Source organism: Syzygium oleosum, unplaced genomic scaffold (genome assembly GCF_021117445.2).
Source record: "Syzygium oleosum isolate NSW1041296 unplaced genomic scaffold, Sole_v2.1 Sole_v2.36, whole genome shotgun sequence".
Taxonomy (NCBI): Eukaryota; Viridiplantae; Streptophyta; class Magnoliopsida; order Myrtales; family Myrtaceae; genus Syzygium; species Syzygium oleosum.
Window position 1 is genome coordinate 2,534,377 of NW_026607520.1, and position 22,027 is coordinate 2,556,403.

The 22,027-nt window shown below is 40.5% G+C and overlaps 2 protein-coding genes across 3 annotated transcripts; both read right to left on the bottom strand.

Annotated features, from left to right (window-relative positions):
* Positions 1-1,546: 1,546 nt before the first annotated feature.
* Positions 1,547-9,746, bottom strand: LOC115692861 (probable histone-arginine methyltransferase 1.4). 2 transcript variants are annotated; one of them, XM_056305259.1, is made up of 15 exons: positions 9,329-9,746; positions 8,837-8,899; positions 8,513-8,615; positions 7,299-7,442; positions 6,154-6,257; positions 5,939-6,037; positions 5,781-5,850; positions 5,318-5,414; positions 4,385-4,439; positions 3,498-3,581; positions 3,085-3,162; positions 2,592-2,695; positions 2,305-2,477; positions 2,063-2,214; positions 1,547-1,946 (listed from the first exon to the last, which is right to left on the bottom strand). In XM_056305259.1, the coding sequence occupies exons 1-15, from the start codon at positions 9,608-9,610 to the stop codon at positions 1,863-1,865; spliced, it is 1,692 nt and encodes a 563-aa protein (XP_056161234.1). In that variant the 5' UTR covers positions 9,611-9,746; the 3' UTR covers positions 1,547-1,862. The 2 variants fall into 2 exon arrangements, with proteins under 2 accessions (XP_056161234.1, XP_056161235.1); XM_056305260.1 differs by having other exon boundaries at positions 1,547-1,970.
* A 4,698-nt stretch (positions 9,747-14,444) lies between these two features.
* On the bottom strand, positions 14,445-16,251 carry LOC115692859 (xyloglucan 6-xylosyltransferase 2-like). The gene has a single exon (XM_030619821.2). The coding sequence runs from the start codon at positions 16,053-16,055 to the stop codon at positions 14,661-14,663; it is 1,395 nt and encodes a 464-aa protein (XP_030475681.1). The 5' UTR covers positions 16,056-16,251; the 3' UTR covers positions 14,445-14,660.
* Between the last annotated feature and the right edge of the window lie 5,776 nt (positions 16,252-22,027).

Here is a 22,027-nt window from a genome sequence, read left to right on the forward strand (position 1 = left end):
GAGTGAGAGTGAGAGTGAGCGTGAGGCGAAAGCGAAAGGAGGAGTTTCTTGACTCAATATGAGACTGTAAACGTCGAGCGAGTTAAGTTTAGTTTAAGAATTTATGATTTTTCTTTTTTTTAAAAATAAAATAAAATAAATATATTATATTTATTAATATATTACCGGTGCAATTCAGGTGGACGGGCGATTCCACACCTGGAACCGAAAATTGGATCGATACCCACCGATTCCCAAAAATTAGAACCGAAAACCAGACCAGTTCCGGTGCAATTCCGAGCGACTCTCGATTCTTTTGTACACACCTAGTTATGAGTCAATTGATTTAACAAGAGTAAAATTTTTAATGCGTAAAATTCTACGAAAAATTGTTCTTTTCCGCGGCAACTTGCGAGGGCCAATCAGTACAGAGATTGCAATTGCACGTTCTTAGAATAATGCAACCAAGCCAATACGACCAGCAGACAAATGGGATTTGTATTAGGTCTTGCAGAATTACGTGCGCACCATGCCGTACGGAAACCGTAACAGGTTCTATCAACGAGAAAATATTGCATACAACTCTGATGCCACGTCATCTTTACAAGAGTCCATTCATTGAGTGACACATGTCACTGTAGCCCATCCATCATGAATGCCCGTCTCTCTTCTTTTTCTCCGTTCAGACCCTCCTGATTTTCTCTCACCACGTACACTACTCTCTCTCCCTCTCAACTATAATCATGGCTTCCACCGCGAGCTCCTCAACCGCCCACCAGCTCACACCTCTCTTCGGCCCCAACACCACCGACACCATGGCCGCTGCCTCTTGCATTTGCGACCATCTCTCCTTCTTCACCGGCCGCCTTTCCGACACCTCCTATGCCGTCGACACCACATACCTCCTCTTCTCCGCCTACCTCGGCTGCGCCATGATCTACGTCTGCTCTGTCCCTGCCAAGAACACCATGCTTACCAACGTCCTCAATGCCGTCGCCGCCAGCCTCTTCTACCACCTCTTCGGCTCGCCCTCCAACAGCCTCATCGGCCTCAAGAAAGTCCCCTCCCCCACCGTCGACTACAGCAACTTCCTCTGCGACAGCGTAGGAGGTGTCAGAGAGGTGGTCGGCGACGGAGGAGAGCTGGTCGCAAATGTAAGAGGCAGTGGCCATGGGTGTTTCAAAAGAAAATACACCAAAGTTTGAACGGGAAAGCGGAGAGAGAATCAGTCTGAACGGGGAAAGAGGAGAGAGAGACGAGCATTTATAACGAATGGGCTACAGTAACATGTGTCACTCAATGAATGAACTTTTGTAAAAATGACGTGGCATCAGAGTTGTATGCAATATGCAATATTCTCTCTCTCGACAGCTAGCGAGACCAAGAACAAAAGCTGACCTGTAACTTGAGGTAAATATATTCTAAAGAAAGAAAGGCAAAATGGACTTGTCGCCAGAGTGAAGCGACAACCTGCAAAATAGCTCAACAGAATATTCTCGACCAGCACAATGTAAACCCGTGCAACATACTCGGAACTTGCAGCAATAAGTTCAAACCATTTCGAGTCGAGCCGAACTGAACCAAGTTTATTATCAATTGGCTTAAGTTAATCACGATCGAAGTTCCGCACGTTTACATAGCACAACCACACGGGCAGCGAAATGAATTGCACAAAATTTACAAGGAATTGGCACATGAGATGGCTGAGTAGGGAATACAGATGAAATGGAAGGAGAAAGGCCGGCAAAGGCAGCCGTAGGGCTATTTGGTAATAATCCAGAGAATCGACGCTCAATGCCCTGCTAGCAAATTTGAAGTTACTGACGGTGCCCAACTTAACCGCGTGATGTGCAATTCATCATCTAAAAAACCAAGTGCTCCTGTTAACCGAAATGAGCGCCCGAATTTTGTGCCGGTTGCTCCAATAGATCGGTTTCTTCTATGTCCTGTGTTTGGACGTTTAATTCCTATTGAAGCAAAACCACGTCATTCTGTTTAACAAACATTTGGAATGCTCGCTTGAAACACTCGATATAGCATCTAAAGAGTACTTAGTATACAATAAGGACTAAAGAGAGAGAACCTGTGATTGAAGCAGTTGATGTGGTTGCTGATCTTGTGCTACTGTGTAAGATTGGGGCTGAGACATTCTGTAGTAAGGTTCCTTTAAATCAAGTTTGCCGGATGATGTTTGAAGTATTCCACCTTGTTCAGCCCCTGGGCCCCACATCTTAGCTGGAAACAGATTTGAAAATGTACGTTAGCAAACACATGTAACAATCATCATTCATCACTACAAATAGAAGAGATTAATGAGGAACTCACTTGACAACGTCAAATATATGGTGTAACTCTGGGATTTGTGTGCGACCAGGTGTAGTCGACCAGTGATCTCTTGTCCAGCCATGACATAGAGGGGTTGAGAAAGAACACAACGCAGTTGGTACCAATGAGTTGTTGGAGATCCGGGAGCAGTTGTCAACCACCTTGGCACAGTACTGTGTATCGAGACAGTTAACTAGTTATGACAATAAGCAAAATTGAGATGAAATTTAGAATACAAGTCATATGATGCACTAAAAAGCTTGGGGGGAAGAAAGACGGAGATTTACCTCCCATTGAATAGCACATCAAACCAGCAGGCCAACCCATGCACTCTGGTACCAACGTTTGCTGTAAATCTCAACGGAACATCAATCTCATACAAATCTTCCTCCTATAAAACACAACCATTATGAAGCCACAATAAGAAACAAATTCGTTTTTCAATGAAGTTACAAGCCATTGGCTGGGAAATATCTCGATCAAAGAAGCACTACCCTGCCTGAATGCTTTAGGTAGGAGTCAAGGTTGGAATTTGAAATAACATTTCCAGTGTAGTGACGTAATATTACTATTAGCAGCCTTAAACACTTATAAAGTACATGTTATCATCAGGTATGGGAATACAGAAGGCAATAAGAGCAAACTACTGATAAACTATAGATAGACATGATGAATCAATAGAATGTATGGTTTTGCTGTGGCAAGAGTTGTGTTTCAAATTGCATGCGCCAGAAAAGTAACAAAAGCTTGTCTTGATAATCAACTGAAATGGGTCAGCACCTTCGCTTTCGTAAAATCTATCACATGAAATATTGAGGGAGCCACCAACAACCTTGGATCAAAGGCATCTACAACAGGCTGCATGTAGAAGAAATGACCAGATTAAGATAGTTTAGTAGCCAAGAAGACACCCTAAACAAATACTAGTAGACAAGCTAGCAGAGCATAGCAAGCCAAAAACCATAAACAGTGAAAAAACAGAGCGTAGCTAGCAAGCAGGCAGATGGGTGATGACAGATGTAGAACCTCTGTTTCCACTTGCCATGGTCAATTACCAACAGCAATAAGTCACAAATCTCAACTGTAATAATCATTTGGCAGAAAATAGATGACCAGAATTGTGCCACTTAAGATTAGACATAGTTAGACACCACAAAAAAATAAGTGTCAAAAAATATGCAGAGACTATAAACCTGAGAGAAGTAGCCTTGAAACGCAGTTCCATACAAGGGTGTCAAATCGACATCATAATAGCTCTGTTGTTGCCAAAAGAGAGCCTACATTAACATATAAAGGTCAATACAAAAAAGTTAATCAAACAGAAATGGCAAGAAAAATGGATAAGAAAACTGAAAACTAATAGCAACTTCCAAGTAACAAACAAAACGAACATCAGAAAAATAGCACAGTGAAGCATTCCAATATCCATAAACAATCACAAGAGGTAACTGTGAAAGACCAAAAATGAGAATAAAATCAAGATCCTTAGGACTGCAACTCAATAACTTCAGGGAAAATTCATGGTCAACAGAGAATATCACCCAGAGCTAGAAAAGGATCCTTTTGCAGTGAATTCATTGCTTTACGATGGATAACAGTCTCTGACTACTGGCCAACGTAACAGCAATTTCTCTTGGTATGAGAAGTGTAAGTGAAAATGCTAAACTGCTATCTACATTGCAGAGAGAGCAATTCGGGGGGAAAAATATACCATTACAACATTACTACCCCAGTGGCCACCCTTCTCACTTGAGAAGGGGGAGGTGGGGAGTTCGAATCCCCACCTTCGCAGGGGGGGTAGGGGTGGGGCCGCGTAGTTTAAGATGTGGGTTTCGACGCCCACGCCCTGCAAGAGGTGGGGCGCAAGTCTGAGTGTGTATCGTGAGTGAGAGATAGAGTAGGACCGACCAAAAAAAAAAATTAAAAAAATTTAAGCAACACTACTAACAGATTTCTCCTATGTCTTATAACTGGTATCTTCATCTTTAAACAAGTTCAGTTTGTAATTACATCAATCTTATTATAAATATGCAGAGCTGACCACGAAATAAACACTATCATCTATACCATGAGTAAGTACCTTATTTGCAATTTCAACAAATAAATACTCATCACTGAAAGGGGCCATGTGTATCCTACAGGAGCAATAATCAGAAACATCAGAGAGACATAGTTGATACACATATTCAAGCTACATAACAATCACGTACATCTCAAATACATATATGATATATTACCAAAAGAGAGAGGAGAAGTCCTGATTTTAATTGCAGAAATGAGAAAGCACCAATCAGGAAAAAATAGCATTCAACAACTTCTAGTGAAGAGGGGCACAAGCTAAAGAATAAAGAACAAATGCCCAACAACTCCAAATGATGATGTGCTTGATATAGCTAATCAAACTATCGACAATAGTAGGATCATGGAGAAAAACAAATTATAAAACAATATCCACTTTAATCCAAGTCAGCTCCTGAAAGAGCCCTTAGAAGCTCACAACTACAGATAGACGGAAAAACATTGCCCATTTTACCGTCTCTTACGATGTCTATGCACAGGGCGTGTTTGTTCTTGCTGTTCTTTTTTTAAGTAAAAAGTTACTGACTTTCCTGTTAAAACTTCAATTATTACAAATTTAAAACGTTGTAAAAAAACATATATTATTCTATATGTATAAGTTCGTCCATTCTGAAAGGTCGTAGGTGTTCTGTGTCAAACAAAAAATCAAAGTCGCAAGATTTGGAAAAAGGAAAAAAGTAAATATTGCTCCAAACAAACATTAATTTAAAAGAACTACATAAAGCGAGTTTCAGAGATGGAGCAACAAAATCAAAACTCTACTCAACATTGCCCTGAAACATCTTTCCGGATAGTGCTTCTCAACTCGTTAACCACAGCTTTAAATTCGAAGAAAAAGTAACATGAAGGGAGAAATATACCATCCAAATCAGATCAAAAATGGCGAGGTAAAAACATGAAAAACCATAAATAGAAGAGGGAAACGCCCAATCACCTTCCAACAGTAGGAAACATCTTTCCATCTGGAACCAGAAACCGGTCTCTAGCAATTACGTAAGATTCCAGCATTCTTTCGTTTACCAACAAAGTGCCTAGGGCAGAAACAATTGTAAGCACTTTGAGCACTTCACAAATGTCACTGTACTAGTATCCATAAGCTTCAATATACAAAACCAACTCAACATCAAACATAAAAAAGAAAATGGAGGGGGGAAGGAATGGTCAAAATATGTAAGCTATTAATGAAGAAGAGTAACTCAACTATAGAAGCGAGGTTAAACTGATGAATAAGCACGCCATACCATTAAATCTCACTAGAGATGCCTTAAAAAGCAGAGCATACTTTATTACACCATTCACTTAAAGCGGTTTGTCAACATAAATTTTTTTAAAGGCTTACTAGGAAAATGACTCTGGACATCAGCAACTTTAACAGAAACAGAAGTAAAGATAAGTACCCATCGGCTCCGAAATCAGAATGTCAGCTTTCTCCGGCAATTCAACTTCTTCGACTTTGCCTTTAATCACCTGCATTTTTAAGTGAGATACATGCATGGCTCCTGAGAACAATGAGATAAAGACCCTCAGATATCAGACTGAACTAATAAAACCTCACCGTAATTCGTTGGCTGAGCAATGGATTTCCAGCAATAAGCTTGCGAGCATATTCAGCCATTTCAGATGCTTCCACAGCATAAACATGTTTTGCCCCAGCCTACGGGTTTTGAAAATAACACAAGAATAAATAGACTGTGCTAATGCATGTAACAGATGAAAAGGAAGCATCAATCATTGTCTAGAAAAAAAGAAATGCTCAGACAACATTTGTACCTGAGCAGCAAATAATGACAGAATACCACTACCAGCACCGACATCAACAACCACTCGACCTGTGAAATCTGCACGGTTCTCAATGACAGCAGCATAATAGGTTCCTGGACAAGAAATACATCATAATAAGATAACTATGTGTGTGTCTGACAGTATAATTGAAGCTTAAAAAGTGTTCTCAAGACATAAATAAAGAAAGAAAAGCTTTGTATGGTTCTCAAAAACAAAGAATTGACAATAAGTTACTGAAGAGAGGAATATTTAACAGTAAGATGCTTAGGTGCCTGTAGTGCCCTTGAAAATTAATCTTAGAAACTTCTATTTTGAAATTGATAGCAAAACAACTCTGTGTTGTTCGTCTCTTGAAAGATAAGAGTCTGACAAGTTCTCATAGTAGAAAAACCTAAGTCACCTTTTATACAGTTCGAATTGAAAAGTGATATATATAGCTAGAAATTTGGCATCTAATTCTTCCAATATTTCATCGGCCAGCTTCCCAAACAAGTTTAACTTTTCTTTTTCATCTCTAACTCTTACCATGCATTTCGATGAATAGTCAACACAACCACGAGATGATCTATTTGTAGTTATGCTGGTGAGAGAAAGAAGACAGCTCAAATTCAAGCGTGCCTCCAGCCAGTGAATTTTTCCTACCGGCCTGGACGTAAATTGCATATTTCTTCGTCAATATAGAACATACTTTTTCTTATTGACCACATGTCACAAAAGCCTCGATCAAAACTGCCAAAAATTTATTAGGGCAACCTATTCATCTCTGTCCTATCACATGGTAACGGACTGAGAGATATACATGAACAAGCACCAATATAGAAGGGACACACGTCTCCAATTTTTCCTGATACCTTAAACTACCGTTGCTGTGACAATTGGCAAGTGATTTGGTCGTATGCCAATTTATCCAGTATTTATAGAAGGAATAATTTCTTTCACTTTCTGTTGAACAACTTATAAATATCCATCAGAACTGTTGCATTCAAATAGTACATCTTGTTCCTTGTTAAATTGACTATCTTTTTTACTGAAAATCCGCAAGTTTTTACATGTCAGCATTCCCATTTCAAAAAACAAAGGTAAATTTATCATACATAACAGAAAGGCAAAACAGGAAAGCTCAGAAGTAGAACCTGTCCTCACATAATCCTGTAGCATATTTTGCTGATGCAGAAGCTGTCCATAATAATGAAAATACATTTTGGCAGAAGATGCCTCTATCTTGTCATCAAATTTGCTCTTAGAAGTTGACAGAACTCCATTTGGCAAGTGTGTCCCTATATGGAGTAGTAACAAAAAGCTGAATTAGTAAGAATGACAAGCAAAAGCTGCACAACCCACAGTCAAAAAGCTAGAATAACAACAGACAAAGGTATAAGAAGGAAAAAAAACACTAAGAAACCTCGTACAATAACAGAAGTTAACAAAGATATTAGATAGCAGGGCATATAGTGAAACTAAGGTTGCCCCCGGCACCTCGATGACACATGACTAATGCAAACAACTTCCAAGGGTCAGTCCTATGTTTTCTTCGATGAGCATCGGTTCTTTTTCTTCTCTTTTCTTAGGGATGTATAGATATCACAATTTCAATGAACACTTGAACGATGATGAAGGCTGATACTAATCAATTCTAGAAAATAGTTTAGACAAAAGATAAATTGCACGATAATGAAGAAGTCGATGCAAGAGTTGAGAAGGCTTCTTCCTGTTTTAATAAATAAAGCTGCTCAAGACAAGCTTAGCTTAGACGAAAATTTAAGCAAAACTTTCACAACACTTCAGCAAATATGCATCAAAGATTGACGATCCAACTCCTTGTATGCAGGGAAGGCAAGCAAGGGCACGGGTGCAAGGAGACGCAGACCCAGGTCCCATGGCTAATGCTTGGAGAATGGTAGATTTAGTAACTTTAGACTTCCCCTGAACTCAAATGCACACTAAACAGGGCCACTCCTTCATTGCATAATCCAAACTGTAGATGCCAATGAGTAACCTTACTCGACTAACAACGCCCTTCTTTGTCTAAGAAGGTAATGACACTAAAATCTGCAATTCCATGAAGAACAGAGCAAGCCTTGTGTCTAAGTTGGCAGGATCCACAGCCAAGCCGTACTAAACCACGAATTAGTTTATTTCCCTATGGACCTCCCAATACAAGTTTCATAATGCACTTAACCACATCTAATTGCAAATTAGAGCTACAACCATCGAAACAATAAGCTCAGAAGCATTGTTTTTAGGGTAAAATGGAACACAAGCTAGATATGTAAGAAGGAAGGGGAATAAAATAAGTCAATCTCCATGACATATCAAAAGACGCAATTATCACATCAAAAAGCGGCACCTTTAATACTGCCTTCCTTCTTCAATTGCTCAAACGTACAATGGAAGGCCTCGCTCTCCTCTTCCGTTTTAAAATGAATATTAAACCCTTTTGAATATGACTTCTGGAACAAAGTCATAGCATTAGAAGGTGCCAACATCGGCCAGTACCTCACAACAATTAAACCACTTTGTACAAGAGAGTTATATTCAAAATGAACCAGAAGGTAATCTAGGAAGAATAGACATACACAAACATTGAGAAACCTTTCCACCCAAGAGTTCGGCAAAATTTTCGCAGTATAGTAAAGATACAAGCATTTCAGATAGTCCTTGTTACACATACCTCTTTACTTGTTTCAGAGCCTTCGGACATGCAAATTGACTGAACCGGGCCTAGCTTAAATATCTGGGAACACACGACACAGGATAAGCAATGATATAAGCATCTTCGGGCGCAAATTTATCTAGCACTTCAGATTTTACCAATATCTAAATCACCACTGCAAAGTCGCTCCATTTCAAGACCAATGCTAGCTCAGTTGTCATTAGCAACCCTCCTTCTAACGTTTAGGCTGGCCAATGAGAACAGCCCAACACGGAGATTGAAAAGAAAGGAAATTTGCAGGAAATACTTCGACACACAGCTTCAGAGAACCCAAAAAAAGTCGCGATCCGCTCAAAACAGAGTGCAAACGCAATGCGGGTCGCGGCAATTCGCCATTTCTCCTCATTGCGAAATAGCCGCTCAGCAAGCAGACACAGACAAGCCAAGAAACAACGGAACAAAATGAAAACTGGAAAGAAATAGAAAAAAGAAGAACAAAAACAGACAAACCTGAGCGCTGGCGAGCTCAACAACGCCGCCGCCGCCGCCGCCGCCGACGACATCGCTCGGTCCGTTGTCTCGGTAAAACCGAAGCTCGGCGACGCCGGAGTCGCCGCCGCCGCCGCCGAACCGAGCCACGACGGGCGAGGGCGGGGCCGAGGCCCCCGCCGCCGCCGCCGAAGAGGCGGGAGCAGCAGCAGCAGCGGCGGAAGGACGAGAGAGGTCGGAGACGGAAACCAGGGCGAACTCGAGGCCGCCCCCCTGCCTCTCACCCGACGGCGGAGCCTCCATAGCCGAGCTGGCCGCGAGCTCAGGGCCGCGCGGATACCGCAGAGCCGGCGTCGGCGCCGGCGTACGGATCGAGCGAGGCGAGGTCGGTGCAAACAGTGGAGAGAGAAAGAGAGAGAGAGAGTACGTGAAAGGACTTAGGGTTTTATGGTCAAGAGGAGAGAGAGAGAGAAGCTTCCAAGTTTGCGAGCGTTGCTTGTAGCCTCAAGAGAGGGACGACGACAGGTTAAACCGGTTGCATATATAGGCGCGTGGGGGCTTCCAGAGGCGCGTGCCCCCCACGCGCTCTCGTGGCTCGGGCCGCGCCGCGCGTGCGGGCGGTCGGGGAGGCTGCTTGCGGGGGTGCGATTGGAGGAGGGAACACCGCGTTTCGCTTTTTTTCCCTCTTTTCTTTTTTTTTTTTCCGGCATCGGCCTCCCTTTTTTTTTCGGGCGGGTCCGGGGGGGCCCCACCGGGATGACGTGGCGAGATTCGGGTGGGCCGTGGCCCGGGGTTCTGATGCGATGTGGTCCGTCCATCTCGACCGAGATTGGTCCTGAAGGCCCCCCCCCCCCCCCAAATATGGCAATCTTTGACGTTGATTAAGCCCCGCTGTGATTCGACTTAATCGAGAGTTTCTTGGCATTACGGCAGCATACTTCCAAATTTTCTGTGCCCCTAAAAGGGGAAAAAATACAATAACAAAACAAAAAAGGCACTATTTTACTTTCTCGCCGTATTATTTATATCTGAAAAATTAATAAATATATATATGCATCCACCTATACCCATCGATGCTTGCTTTTCTATGAAAATTTTGACTGTTTCGAATTAATAATAAAAATGTAACTATCAATCCAGACGGACCCACGCTCTTTTGATTGTTGTTTTCTTTTTGGCTAATCACGTATTAGCTAGTGCTAACAAATCGCTTTGATGAATAAAGTAGTTTATTGGGCAAGTTTAATAGATAGAGAGCTTCTTTGAGTTAATATTAATGATGCATATCGCAAGGAAAAATCATATATATTCGACAATGTAAATTTTTCTTTTTTCATACGTCGTGAATTTTTCTAACATTGATCATTTTTTTTTGGTCGAACATTGAGCGAGTGCTTTTTTTTCTTACTTTGATCATTGAACAAGTGCTTTTTTTCGCATTAGAATTTTGGATATAAGCTAAAGATAAGATGACTATTAAATGAAACCGAATCGATATTCATTGTAACATAGTTCTTTTATAATCTTGATTCGTATATGTTTTTGGGAAAGCAAAGGTACAAAACCCAAAAATTATATCATTAATCTCCTAATAAATTATAATCTAATCCGATCCCCTAACAATAAAGGAAGCAAATCCATCGGTAGCCTAAAATCTAATATGTAATTATCACCCGCATTGTTTGGTTGGACACCTCAATTTGCTAACCCAATCTACACATGCATTTTCGTCCCTAAAATTACGGAGAATCTTGGCTTATTAGAAATATCTTAGCATGCTTCCAATTCGAGAAATGACTATCACATGAAACCGAATCGATATTCGTTTTAACGCTTTGTTTAGTAGAAAGAGAGAAAATTGGAAGTGAAGGAAGAGAAGGGGGGAATGACAGAAGTCTTTATATGAAAACAGCGAGTAATGATTAGCGAACGTAAGGAAAGCGTGCGCGGCCATATTCGGAAAGGAAGGATTTTGTGAAGGTTGTCTAGACTGAATTTACCGTAATGTCCTCGGCTCTCTGGCTTATTTCCGGCCATAGTTCGAGGGCAGAAATGAGAGATGAAAAAGTAATTTACATATAACTCCTCCTGCGCGGGGGTGGGGAAGATTGAGACGGCGGGCGGGTGGCCCGCCCGAATCATTCGTTTTCTCCTCCGAAATAGCACTCCGGTCCAAAATCGGAGGAGAAAAACACGTTTCGGTCCAAATAAGTAGAGCCTGATGACGCCCGGTTGGCGGGTTGTGGTTGAATCCATCCTTGCGTACGCCCAGTAAGAGTCAGGTCGGGTCGGGTCGGGTCAGGTCCGGTCTGAATTGATGCTGCGTACACACTTTAGACTTACCTGGGTGCCTTGGGGAGGGTCCTATCGTACCCTCTCGGGGAGTTTGCTTGCCCCAGCGAGCTCAAGCAAGGATGACAGCGAGTTCTTCCTGTGGTCATAAGAAAGATAAACCTAATTGAGATAGATAAGAAAAATAAATCGAGATAGATATTATCTAACTTTGGGTTAGGGTTAATACCCCGAAAAATCGAAAAACCTCAAATTGATACATTTGTGATAAATTTACTTCAAACTAATTTTTTGTTCACCAAAAACCCTAAATTGATATATCTGTGACAAATTTACCCTCCATCAATTTCAGTTAAATTTTACCGTCGAATTGCTGAGTTAAATGACACGTGACAGTTGATTGGTATACTAGTTTAGGATTTTGCACCTCTGTTTCTCATAGATTTACCAATTTGTGACTTTTCGTGGTATTAATTCAATTTAATGGATGATAAATTTGTCACAAGTATACCGGTTTGGGGTTTTTGATTGTCAAAAGTTAGTTTGGGGTAAATTTATCACAGGTGTACCAGTTTGGGGTTTTGGTGGTCAAAAACATTAATTTCAAGTAAATTTGTTACATGTGTATCAATTTGGGATTTTTCATGGTAGGTTAGTAATGCCTATTTCGCCATTTTAATGAAAAGAAGAAGAAGCAAGGACAAAAAGGAGGTTTTGTCTCGCTTCTTTTCTCATCAACTCTTTGACCTTCAAATTTATCTAATTAAAGTCTTTGAAATTGTTTCTATTTTGTGATCAATACCTCGAGCATATATACGGTTAAATCCAGTTAATTCGATTGTCGAACCTAGCCAGTGTGACTTTTGCCATCGTGGATGCAACAGATTGCTGGCAAGTAATAACAAAAAAAGAAAAAAAAAAACCTATCTCTCTCGCGCTCTCAAATCTGGCCAATTCCAACTAATTGGACCATCCAACCTAGCCAGTGTACAATGTACATAAACTTTTGCCAATGTGGATGCTACCATGGGATGAATTGGCAGAAAAATTTGAACTCGACCAAGCGGGGCTTGCCGGGCTCAAGGCGTAGCGGTTGCTGACGATGGAAATGATATGAAGCTAGACGATGGAAATGATATGAAGCTTTAGGATCCATCCACTAAAGCAAACAACATTCTGGTAGGTCTAATTCCAGCTAATTCGACCATCCAACCTCGCCGGCGTACTTTTGCGAATGTGGATGCTACCGTGGGACGAATTGGTGGGAAAAGTTCGTACCCGGCCAGGCGGGGCTTGCCCGGGCTCAAGGCGCAGCAGTTGCCGACAAAGGAAACGATACGAGGCTTCAGGACACATCCGCTAAAGCAGAGAACAAACAAGGCATCATCCATGTGCAAGCAAAAGCAAAGAAAGGGACTGATGAATTAGATTCCCCTTGAAGCATGCTTTTGCACTCTCCCTGTTGACCGACACTGCGTTGGATGAACATCAAGCGCAGAGGGTTGTGAATGGGCTTTCATGTTCTCAGGCCATTTCCCTTTTGTGGGATTCAGAAGAGACGGAGAGAAGAGGCCTTGACCATTCATACCTCCATTTTGTGGCAAGAACAGCTTCGGTGTGCCAACATGAGCGCTTCTTGGCGTGACTCAGAAAACTGCATAATCAAATTGGTCCTCTGGCACTTATATCGATCCTCTGAGGACATCACATTCGTGAGCTCAGCATGCACTGACTGCAGCTAGAAGCCTAGATACACAATCGGCAAACTTTCGAGATGTGAACTAGCTGAGGAGACACCGTGGGGATTTAACAATGCTGCGATTGCTGCACTGTCTCGACTTCTCCAGGCTCCACTCGTTGACATTGCATCACTATGCAGATATCTTGATCTGATATCTCTTAGAAGTGAATTTTTCACATTTTTGCACCATATCCGCAAATTCGGCAGGCTTTATCTCGGTCGAAAAATTGGGAATCTTCCGATTCACTGAGAATTCCTTACACATAAGGCAGACATCCGGTTTCTCATATACTAGTTTAGAGGTTTCATTCTTCCAGTAAACAGAGCATACTCTCAGGAATCAATGAAAGGCGAAATAAACTTCCAACTTCGTAGTATCCAATATCAATTCACTGAGAAGAAGAACTATACTTCTTTTTACAATCAAGAGAATCCAAAAGAACTCTGTTAAAGGTACCAAAATAATTGCAACTTCAATGTTCTCATGCATGTTCAAAAAAATGATCTCATGCTTTGTCCAAAAAAAGAAAAGTTCTCATGCAAACAAACAAACTTGCAGTGAGAACTCCAGCGTTGATCAGCACATAACTTTCATTTCTCAATGAACAAATCAAGATTTCAATGGAAGACTTTCATGCTTCGTTAAAAGGGGGTATCGAGAAAAACTTGCAACTTTCCTCTTTCTCTTTTGGATAAGTAAACTTTTCAGTGAAGCGCAACTTGCAACATTCTTGATGCCTCTATCTCACATGAATTAGTCAATTTGGAGCACTTTCTTGCGCGTTATTCCTCTCCATTACAGGTAGCATCAACTTAAACTACTACTGCCTACCATCTCAATACTTCAAAGGGGCATTTCCCAACTTTGGTTGTCAGCTCATTGACAAAAAAAAAAAGTTTATTCAAAGAGCACCTTTATAATCCACAACCTGATGATTGATACCAAAGCCTTTCTTACAATCAACAAGCAGATGATCAAAACCGAGGCCTTTCTTTCTTCAAGTTGAGACCATACAAGTAGAAACCTACATATTGGCTCAAAACCCATCTTGTTCTTCTTGTACAGGGTTATTTCAGTATAGTTCACATTTTGCAGGTGGGGAGTTGGAAACATAAACTATGAAGACTATATTCACTATGGAAGAATCAGTACAAGATCAAGTACAAGGAATACGATCGGGAGAGCTATCACAGGAGATTTATAACAACATACAAGTTGACTTGTATAGAGTATCTTAGAACTCGAGCTGACAAAAAAGAACATCAACTGAATAATAAATGATGAAATCAATTAAATCTAAGCATCACGTCCGGAAGCCATCAAGATGCAGAAGCCTTAACTGCTTTGAATGCAGGGTGAAGCAATCCGAGCTCGTCTTTCACTTCAAGTGGATTGCCGGTCTCATTTCTAATCCTCTTAACTCTCCTGCTAGCAAGCGATTTATGCGTGAAGCCATACATTTGCAAAATCTGGTTATCACCAAAGTTAAACGCGCGATCCATCTGCTTCAAGCACCTCTCGACCGGGTAGTCACCAAACTTACCACACGGCTTGCACCCGACAAAGTGAGTCACGAGGGGCCACCGGTGATCGCCCAGGCCAGGATGATAGTTCTCGATCATCTCCTCATATCTATCCACCAAAATCCCCCAATAACCGTGCAAATAGTAAGCGCTCTCCAAGTACACCTTTTCGCCCCACCTATCTCTCTGGGTCGCGAGCAGATACACCATTGCAGACTGATCGTCGGCTTCGAAAACCGGCCTATCCTTAAGCTCCCTAGTCAGAATCTTCCCTGCCTCTTCCCTAATCTTCCCCTTAGGACCCATTGGTGCCCAAACATCGAGAAGGTCCAGGGACCACTGACAATTCCTAAGCAAGAAGCTACCAGTATTCAACCCAATCCAGTTCTTCTGATCATACACCATCTCATTCCAACCATGCAACACGAAATTAGAGTCCTTATACCTCTCCCACGGCACCTCGAACGCCATATCAGTGAACATAGCATCACTGTCCATCCACCACAAGAACTCGATCTCCGGATGCGACAACAGCAGCTTCCTAATCAAAGGCAATTTGGCCCAGAACCCAGCCATCTCAGCATCTAAGAGCGCCATATTGTAAAAGATCTCAATGCCGTGCACCCTACAATAATCTATCTTATTCTTGATCGCTTTCAGCAAGTAATGATCACCGACCGGGTTCTCGCACGGCTTCGGGGACGAACCTGTGACGAGCAGAACCCTAGGCTTGTTCGGCCGGATGAAATTGGGAAAATCGGGATTGTTCCTCAGCCACTCAGCCCGCTGCTCGTCCCAATCGGATATCCTCGGGCCGAGGCTGTACGGCTTGCTCGGATCCCGCTTCTCCTCCTCGCCTTCGTCGACGAGGATCTTCGATATGTCGAACGTCTCGTAGCTGTTCGAGGACGAGGACGAGGAGGACTGAGTCGACTCGGACTGGGCGGACGCCGACCGGCCCGACTCGGTGGAGACCTCCTCGAGGACGCGGTGGGGCTCCACGCGCTTCCGCGAGTAGAAGTGGTCGCGGAGGTCGTGGAAGTCCTGCTCCGGGGTGCCGAACCTGCCGGCGCCGATGGTGCCGCGCAGGACGACGACGGTCATCAGGAGGCAGAGCACCGTCACCTTGCCGTGCCGCATCGCCCGCCGGATCTGGTACCCCCGGCGAGCCCCCAGCCAATCGTCGAGCATCCTCACGCGCCCGAGATTCCGGGATCGGAGGCGAGGCGCGGCGCGGAAGATCCGGGACCCGAGCGAGGACGCCGGCGGGGAGAGGAGCCTCGGGATCTAGGAACCGGTGGGGAACGGCGGTCGCCGGTAGAGCGATCGGCGGTGGCCTCGAACCAGAAGAGAGAGAAAGCTAGAGAGAGAGAGTGAGGAGCGAGGAGCTGAAGAAGAAGAAGAAGGGAAGCTGGAGATTTACATGGAAGGAGACAAGGGAAGAAGAGGAATACAGAGGAGGGACAGGGAGGTGTACCGACAAAAATTTATGTTTTTTCTTTTTTTTTTTTTGACCTTTTTCCCTTTTTGAGGAAGGGGGAAAAAAGAAGGGCAAGGGAAACGCCGTTGTGGCTTTCCATTTATTATTGGTGGTTTTTCACGCGTTATCATATGATTTTCGCGTCGGATTTATCCGAAAAGTAAAAAAATAATATTTATTTTATTTTTTTTAATTTTTTACTGGGGGTGCATGATTTGATCGCATTGTCTGCGGTCTGAGCTGGCACCAGTTCGATTTTTCGTAACCAAGCAAAGGCTGTCCCCCCCCCCCCCCCGCCCCCTGGGTCCATGGGTCGGATCCGGGTAGATCCGGAATCAGCTGGAAAAGCATGGTTTTGTAGATATTTCAATAATGCATTTTGAGATGTTTGACCCCCAAAAAAAATAAGAAAATAAATTCATTTTCAGATGGGCGGCGGGCGGTATCTCGCCTAAACCAAACCCGTTGCTTTTTTTTTTTATAATTATTTTCCGAAAAGGTCTCAAAAGACATAAAATCCAAAGCCCGGCTCCCTAAAATAACCGGGTATTTACAATTCGTTCATAGCATTTTTTTAGTAAATAAATATCTCGCGATACATGCACGATGGACCGCCTCAAATTCGCGAGAACAACCTTTTGATCTTCAGAAACCGTAGATCTCAAGATAAATAATAAGAGAGATTTTATATCTAATAATTCTAAAGTAAGAGCTAGGCTTGAAATGACGGTGATCCCTAAAATTGTCATAATTTGATTAAACTTTTTTTTTCGCGGATTTCCCATAATCGTGTATACATATTAAATTACGGAAGGGCTACCCGGGAAAGAAGGGAATTCTAATAATAAATACATATTGAGTTTATATTTTTTAACAAGAAAATATTGGGGAAAAGATAAATGTAATCTTTATTAAAATAAAAATGTTCATCTTTCTCGTTTTCACATCTAGATGGGCACTGGTTAGTCAATATAAGTGGTGGAGCACCACCACCGCTGAGTGCTGAAAGGTCCTACGTGCATCTCAAGTAATAACAAGAATAATAAGATTATTATTATTATTATTATTATTATTATTATTATTATATTAAGTAGTCTTGTGCTCAAGACATTGACAATAATTTTCACTCACGTCAGAGGTCCGGACCACGATCATATATCTAACATTATAATAAGAGACTTCACGGGAAGGGTGTGTTTGGTAACCATTCTGTTTCCAGAAACAATTTCTGCTCAAAAATGATTTTTTTTATTCTGTTCCCGGAAATAATTTCAAAGCATTTGAAGGCGTTTGCTAACGGCCCAAAATTTCCATTCCTAGAATAGAAAAAGAACATAAATACGTTTGGTAACTGTACAAAATTTCTTTTTATTAATAATATTTTAAATTTTTTAATATTTCTTTCTATTTGTTTCTTTTTTTATTTTCTTTTTTTCTTCTCTTCTCCTTCTTGGCCATGCCGGCGACTGTCTGCCCTCGCCGGATCCGGCGAAGGCGGCCCTCGCCTAGGCCACGAGGATCCGGCGAGGATCGCGACGCCTTCGCTGGCCATAGGCCAAGAAAGAAAGAAAGAAGAAGACCATTTCTGATTCTTGTTCCCAAAATCAAGAATCAACTTTTTTTTATTCTTGATTATGTTCCAAAGAAGAAGAAGAAAAAGAATTTCTTTTCCATTTATGATTCTTGTTCCCAGAATCAAGAATCAACTTTTTTTTTTATTCTTGATTCTATTCCAAAACTGATTCTGGGAACAAATTTGTGCTCGAGAACAAAAGAATTACCGAACAAATTGCTGTTCTTTTTTTGTTCCGAAGAATAAAAGAATAGAATCGAGTACTCTTTGGCCGATTACCAAACAGCCCCAAAGTGTCTTTGGTTTCAATTTTATTATCTATACAAGAAAACACTCTTATTAAATTAAAAGAATAGCAAATAAAAAAAGCCGTAAAATTGTACACAAATATGATTTAGCCTTCGTTTATTTTGCGGAAAATGATTAATACGAAAATTATTTCCCTAAAAATGATTGCTCATATCGATTACAAAAATGAATGAATGAAAACCATTCTTATCGTCCATGAAAATGTCTATATATAAATTGTAAATATTTTTCCTTGATTAATTTTTTTAAACGATATAAATGATCATTCTTAGAAAAATATTTTTCAAATAATTCATTTTTGCGAAACAAACAAAGGCTAAATGGCACATACGATATATGTGGTTACACTTTCGCTAAGAAAATTACACGATAGATAAGATGGATGAAGTGCATTATGATTATTTCATTTAAAAGTACGTGAAAAAATTCGACATTGTTATGACAAAATCTTAAAATAAAGTTGTCATGAATTTCCATCGGTTGTCAAAGACAAATTAATGAAACATTTTCGGTGAGGCAAATTCAATCATCATAAACATTACGGTTCACTCATTTGGATAATAAAAATATGTCAATTTAGTCCTAAATTTTCAATTTTATCAATACAATAACAAACATTTGCATGAAATTTCAATGTAATTTTTTGCCACCGGAAATTGCTAACGTGTCAATCCACAAGTTATTCACGTGGTATGAAAAAAAAACTCTGAACAAAATAGATATGTTGCAGGGGCAATATGAAAAAAATTTGGAAAAATTGAAGCAAGTAGAGTATCATTTAGAAAAGACGGTGGGGGCTTGCCCACACACTCCCATACCACAAACAATAGAAGCTTCCATAACAAAATATAATTATTTAAGGAATATATTCTGTAAAAGATATCGTATTTAATAATTGATATTCGTTAGTATATCGTGTTATCTAATGATAAATCAGAAAAAATAGTATATTTACTTGCGTGAATATGAAGCGATATTCTCGTATGTATATGAATAATCGACATATAAGTTTATCGAAATCAAAACTTTTACCACGAGCATAATAAGATGTACATTTTATATGTGTATAGCCCGTCGTATCTCGTCTGCCGGACCAGTTAAAAATATTCGCATGATTATTTGCTTGTGAATTTAAGGCAATTGATTATATTTAATTTGAACTAAAGCATTCATACCATTATAGGACGTAATATGCACATGCTCATCCGCGCACATGGTATTGGATATGCAATACCAATACCCTAAATTTCAATAATAGATGAGGCTAGATGCATATGGATTTGATAATTAGAATATTAACCGTAATAATTAGTGTTAAAATAGTCCGCATCGCTTACCAGTGGAGACTATATGTTCTTGATATGCATACAGTCTCCCTTAACCTATAAGCTTGAGCTTTCAGGTTAGACATTCTGACATGATACCATGCCCAATTCTGCCAAGTTTATTTCACACATGTGGCCCTCCCGTTTGTTAAATTTCACATGTCATTCTTCATCCGGCATGCACGTGAGAGCGGATGCTAATGTACTTCACATTGCTTGTCCACATGTGGCCTCTTTCAAAATCTATAGTCTTAAACGTTTAGGTTGGATCTTCTCATATCAAAATTGGATAGCAAAATTATAAGGACTATAGCAATGAGCTTTTGGATGGGACATTCTGACAAGATAACATGGCCACTTCTAGCCACTTTATTTCCCACTTGCGACCATCCGTTTGTCAAATCCCACGTGCCGTTTCTCATCCGGCTTGCACGTGAGAGCGGGTACGAATGTAATTCACATCACTTATCCTCTTGTGGCCTCTTTTAAAACCTATATATTCCTAAACTTTTAAGTTGGACCTTCTCGTATCGAAATTTGGGCAACGAAACGATTTAGTGATGCTTCGGTTCAATAGATTAATTTCTAGTACGACATAGCGCGAGCAAAAGTCACACGACGGGGCTGGCGTGCCATTATTACTAGTAGGATTGATGAATCTGGTCAGTCCAAGCACGTCTCTAATAAATAAAGGGCTAATAATGCACCTGGCAAAATGAATGAGCTCACGTTTTAGTACCTCATTGTCCTAGGTAAGACCCCACGTATAATGTTTGCAAATCATAACTTTTTTCATTAGTAGGCAAAAGCTTGTACTAGTGAGAATTCTTTATTCATGTCGATGATATTGTTGTCGGGACATCGAATTAATGTCTAGGGTGCGTTTGTCTCTCGAAAAATGAATGATTTGAAAAATAATTTTGTAAAAACAATTCATTATATTACTTACAAAAATAAATAAACAAAGAATATTGTCATCGTCCACGAAAATGTTTAATCATAAATTATTGCCGATATTGAAAATATTTTTCATTGTTTAATTATTTCAAGCGATATAAGCAGTTATTTTTAGGAAAATATTTTCCAAATAATTCATTTTCCGCTAGAATAACGGAGCCTCCAGAAATGTACATGTGCCAAAAAAAAAATGACACCCAAATATGTTTCATTCTTCACGCAGAGTATGACTAATCTCATGTTTGGGTAATCTTTATGAGCTTTAAGTGGGGTCTAACGTGATTTATAATGTTAGTGGGGGTATTCCACAAGTTCGAATTTTACTTATGTAAGATGGGTTTTGTCGTAATAACATATTGTATACACTAGCGAAATGATGAAAAGGAATTTAGCAAAGGAAGAAAAAGTAAGATTTTGAGTTATTATAGGAAATTGATCTAAATTCTTTCAAAGTAACGTACACCAATTGTTGTACTAATGCCCAAAATAGGAGAAATTGTTGCAATTGGACTAGTATAGAGGAAAAATCACATGGCGTTTTATTCCCAAAAACAATAGTTGCACGAACATTCATTGGGTAACGTGCCAGGTTGGAAATGCTGTTGTCCACCAATTTCTGCGTCTTCTTCAGTTTCAGTATCAGAGAGCCAAAAAAAAAAAAGGAAAATGACACAAATAGTCCGTTTGACATTTTCATATAATTCGGAGACTAAATTGAATATATACCAAAAGTTCAGGAACCACATTGAATAAATCAAAAGTTCAGGGATCACATTGACTATTATGCTAAAGTTCAAGGACCATATTGAACAAATTAAAAATTCATAGATAAAATTGCACATTGGGCCAAAATTTATGAACTGTTTGTGTCATTTTCCAAAAAAAAAAAAAACAAAACCAGAAAAAAAGAGAAGAAAAGGGAGGAAGAAAATGAGTACTTGATGCTACAGAAATTGATGGAAGAAAAGGCCTTCAAAGTTTGAGGTTGGAAAAACAAATCTAATTAATTTGCTTCTAGGGTTGCAATCTGGTACTCTATTATATGTTCCTAATTGACTTTTGAGGTTGGAAAATTTATGTTCTGGTTTGGGGTGCTTTGGCCATGAAAAACAAGAACAAAAAATTATTTATGACACGATGGAATCGTTCGCGCGAGTTTTTGATAGGGATCATCAATCTGAAGGTGGATACAATCGTGACCTAAAACGTGGAATTACCCAATTGAAAAACCGGTTCCAAATTTTGTGGAATTGAGAATCAGATCGATCCACCTTGGAAGATGCATGGAATCGAACCGTTCACCTTTGCCCCAAAATCAGGTCTATTCTTTCTTCCTTCAATTTGGTATATTCAGTTTTTCCTTCATTTTTTTTTTTTCATTTTGTACAATCACGACAAGTAGTCATAGAATCACAAAATACATATAGAAAGGGATCCGAGAAATTAACCGATCAAAAGAGAGAGCACCATCCATGAGGCAAGCCAGCCAATTGAGCTGGTCGACAAAATTGGTCTAGGG

Excerpts from the sequence above, each read along its gene's own strand:
- LOC115692859 (XM_030619821.2), bottom strand. The coding sequence starts at position 16,055 with ATGCTCGACGATTGGCTGGGGGCTCGCCGGGGGTACCAGATCCGGCGG.
- LOC115692861 (XM_056305259.1), bottom strand. The coding sequence starts at position 9,610 with ATGGAGGCTCCGCCGTCGGGTGAGAGGCAGGGGGGCGGCCTCGAGTTC. Across the intron at positions 6,038-6,153 it reads TGTCATTATTTGCTGCTCAG|GCTGGGGCAAAACATGTTTA; the intron begins GTACAAATGTTG and ends CAAAACCCGTAG. Across the intron at positions 1,947-2,062 it reads ATCAACTGCTTCAATCACAG|GAATTAAACGTCCAAACACA; the intron begins GTTCTCTCTCTT and ends TTGCTTCAATAG.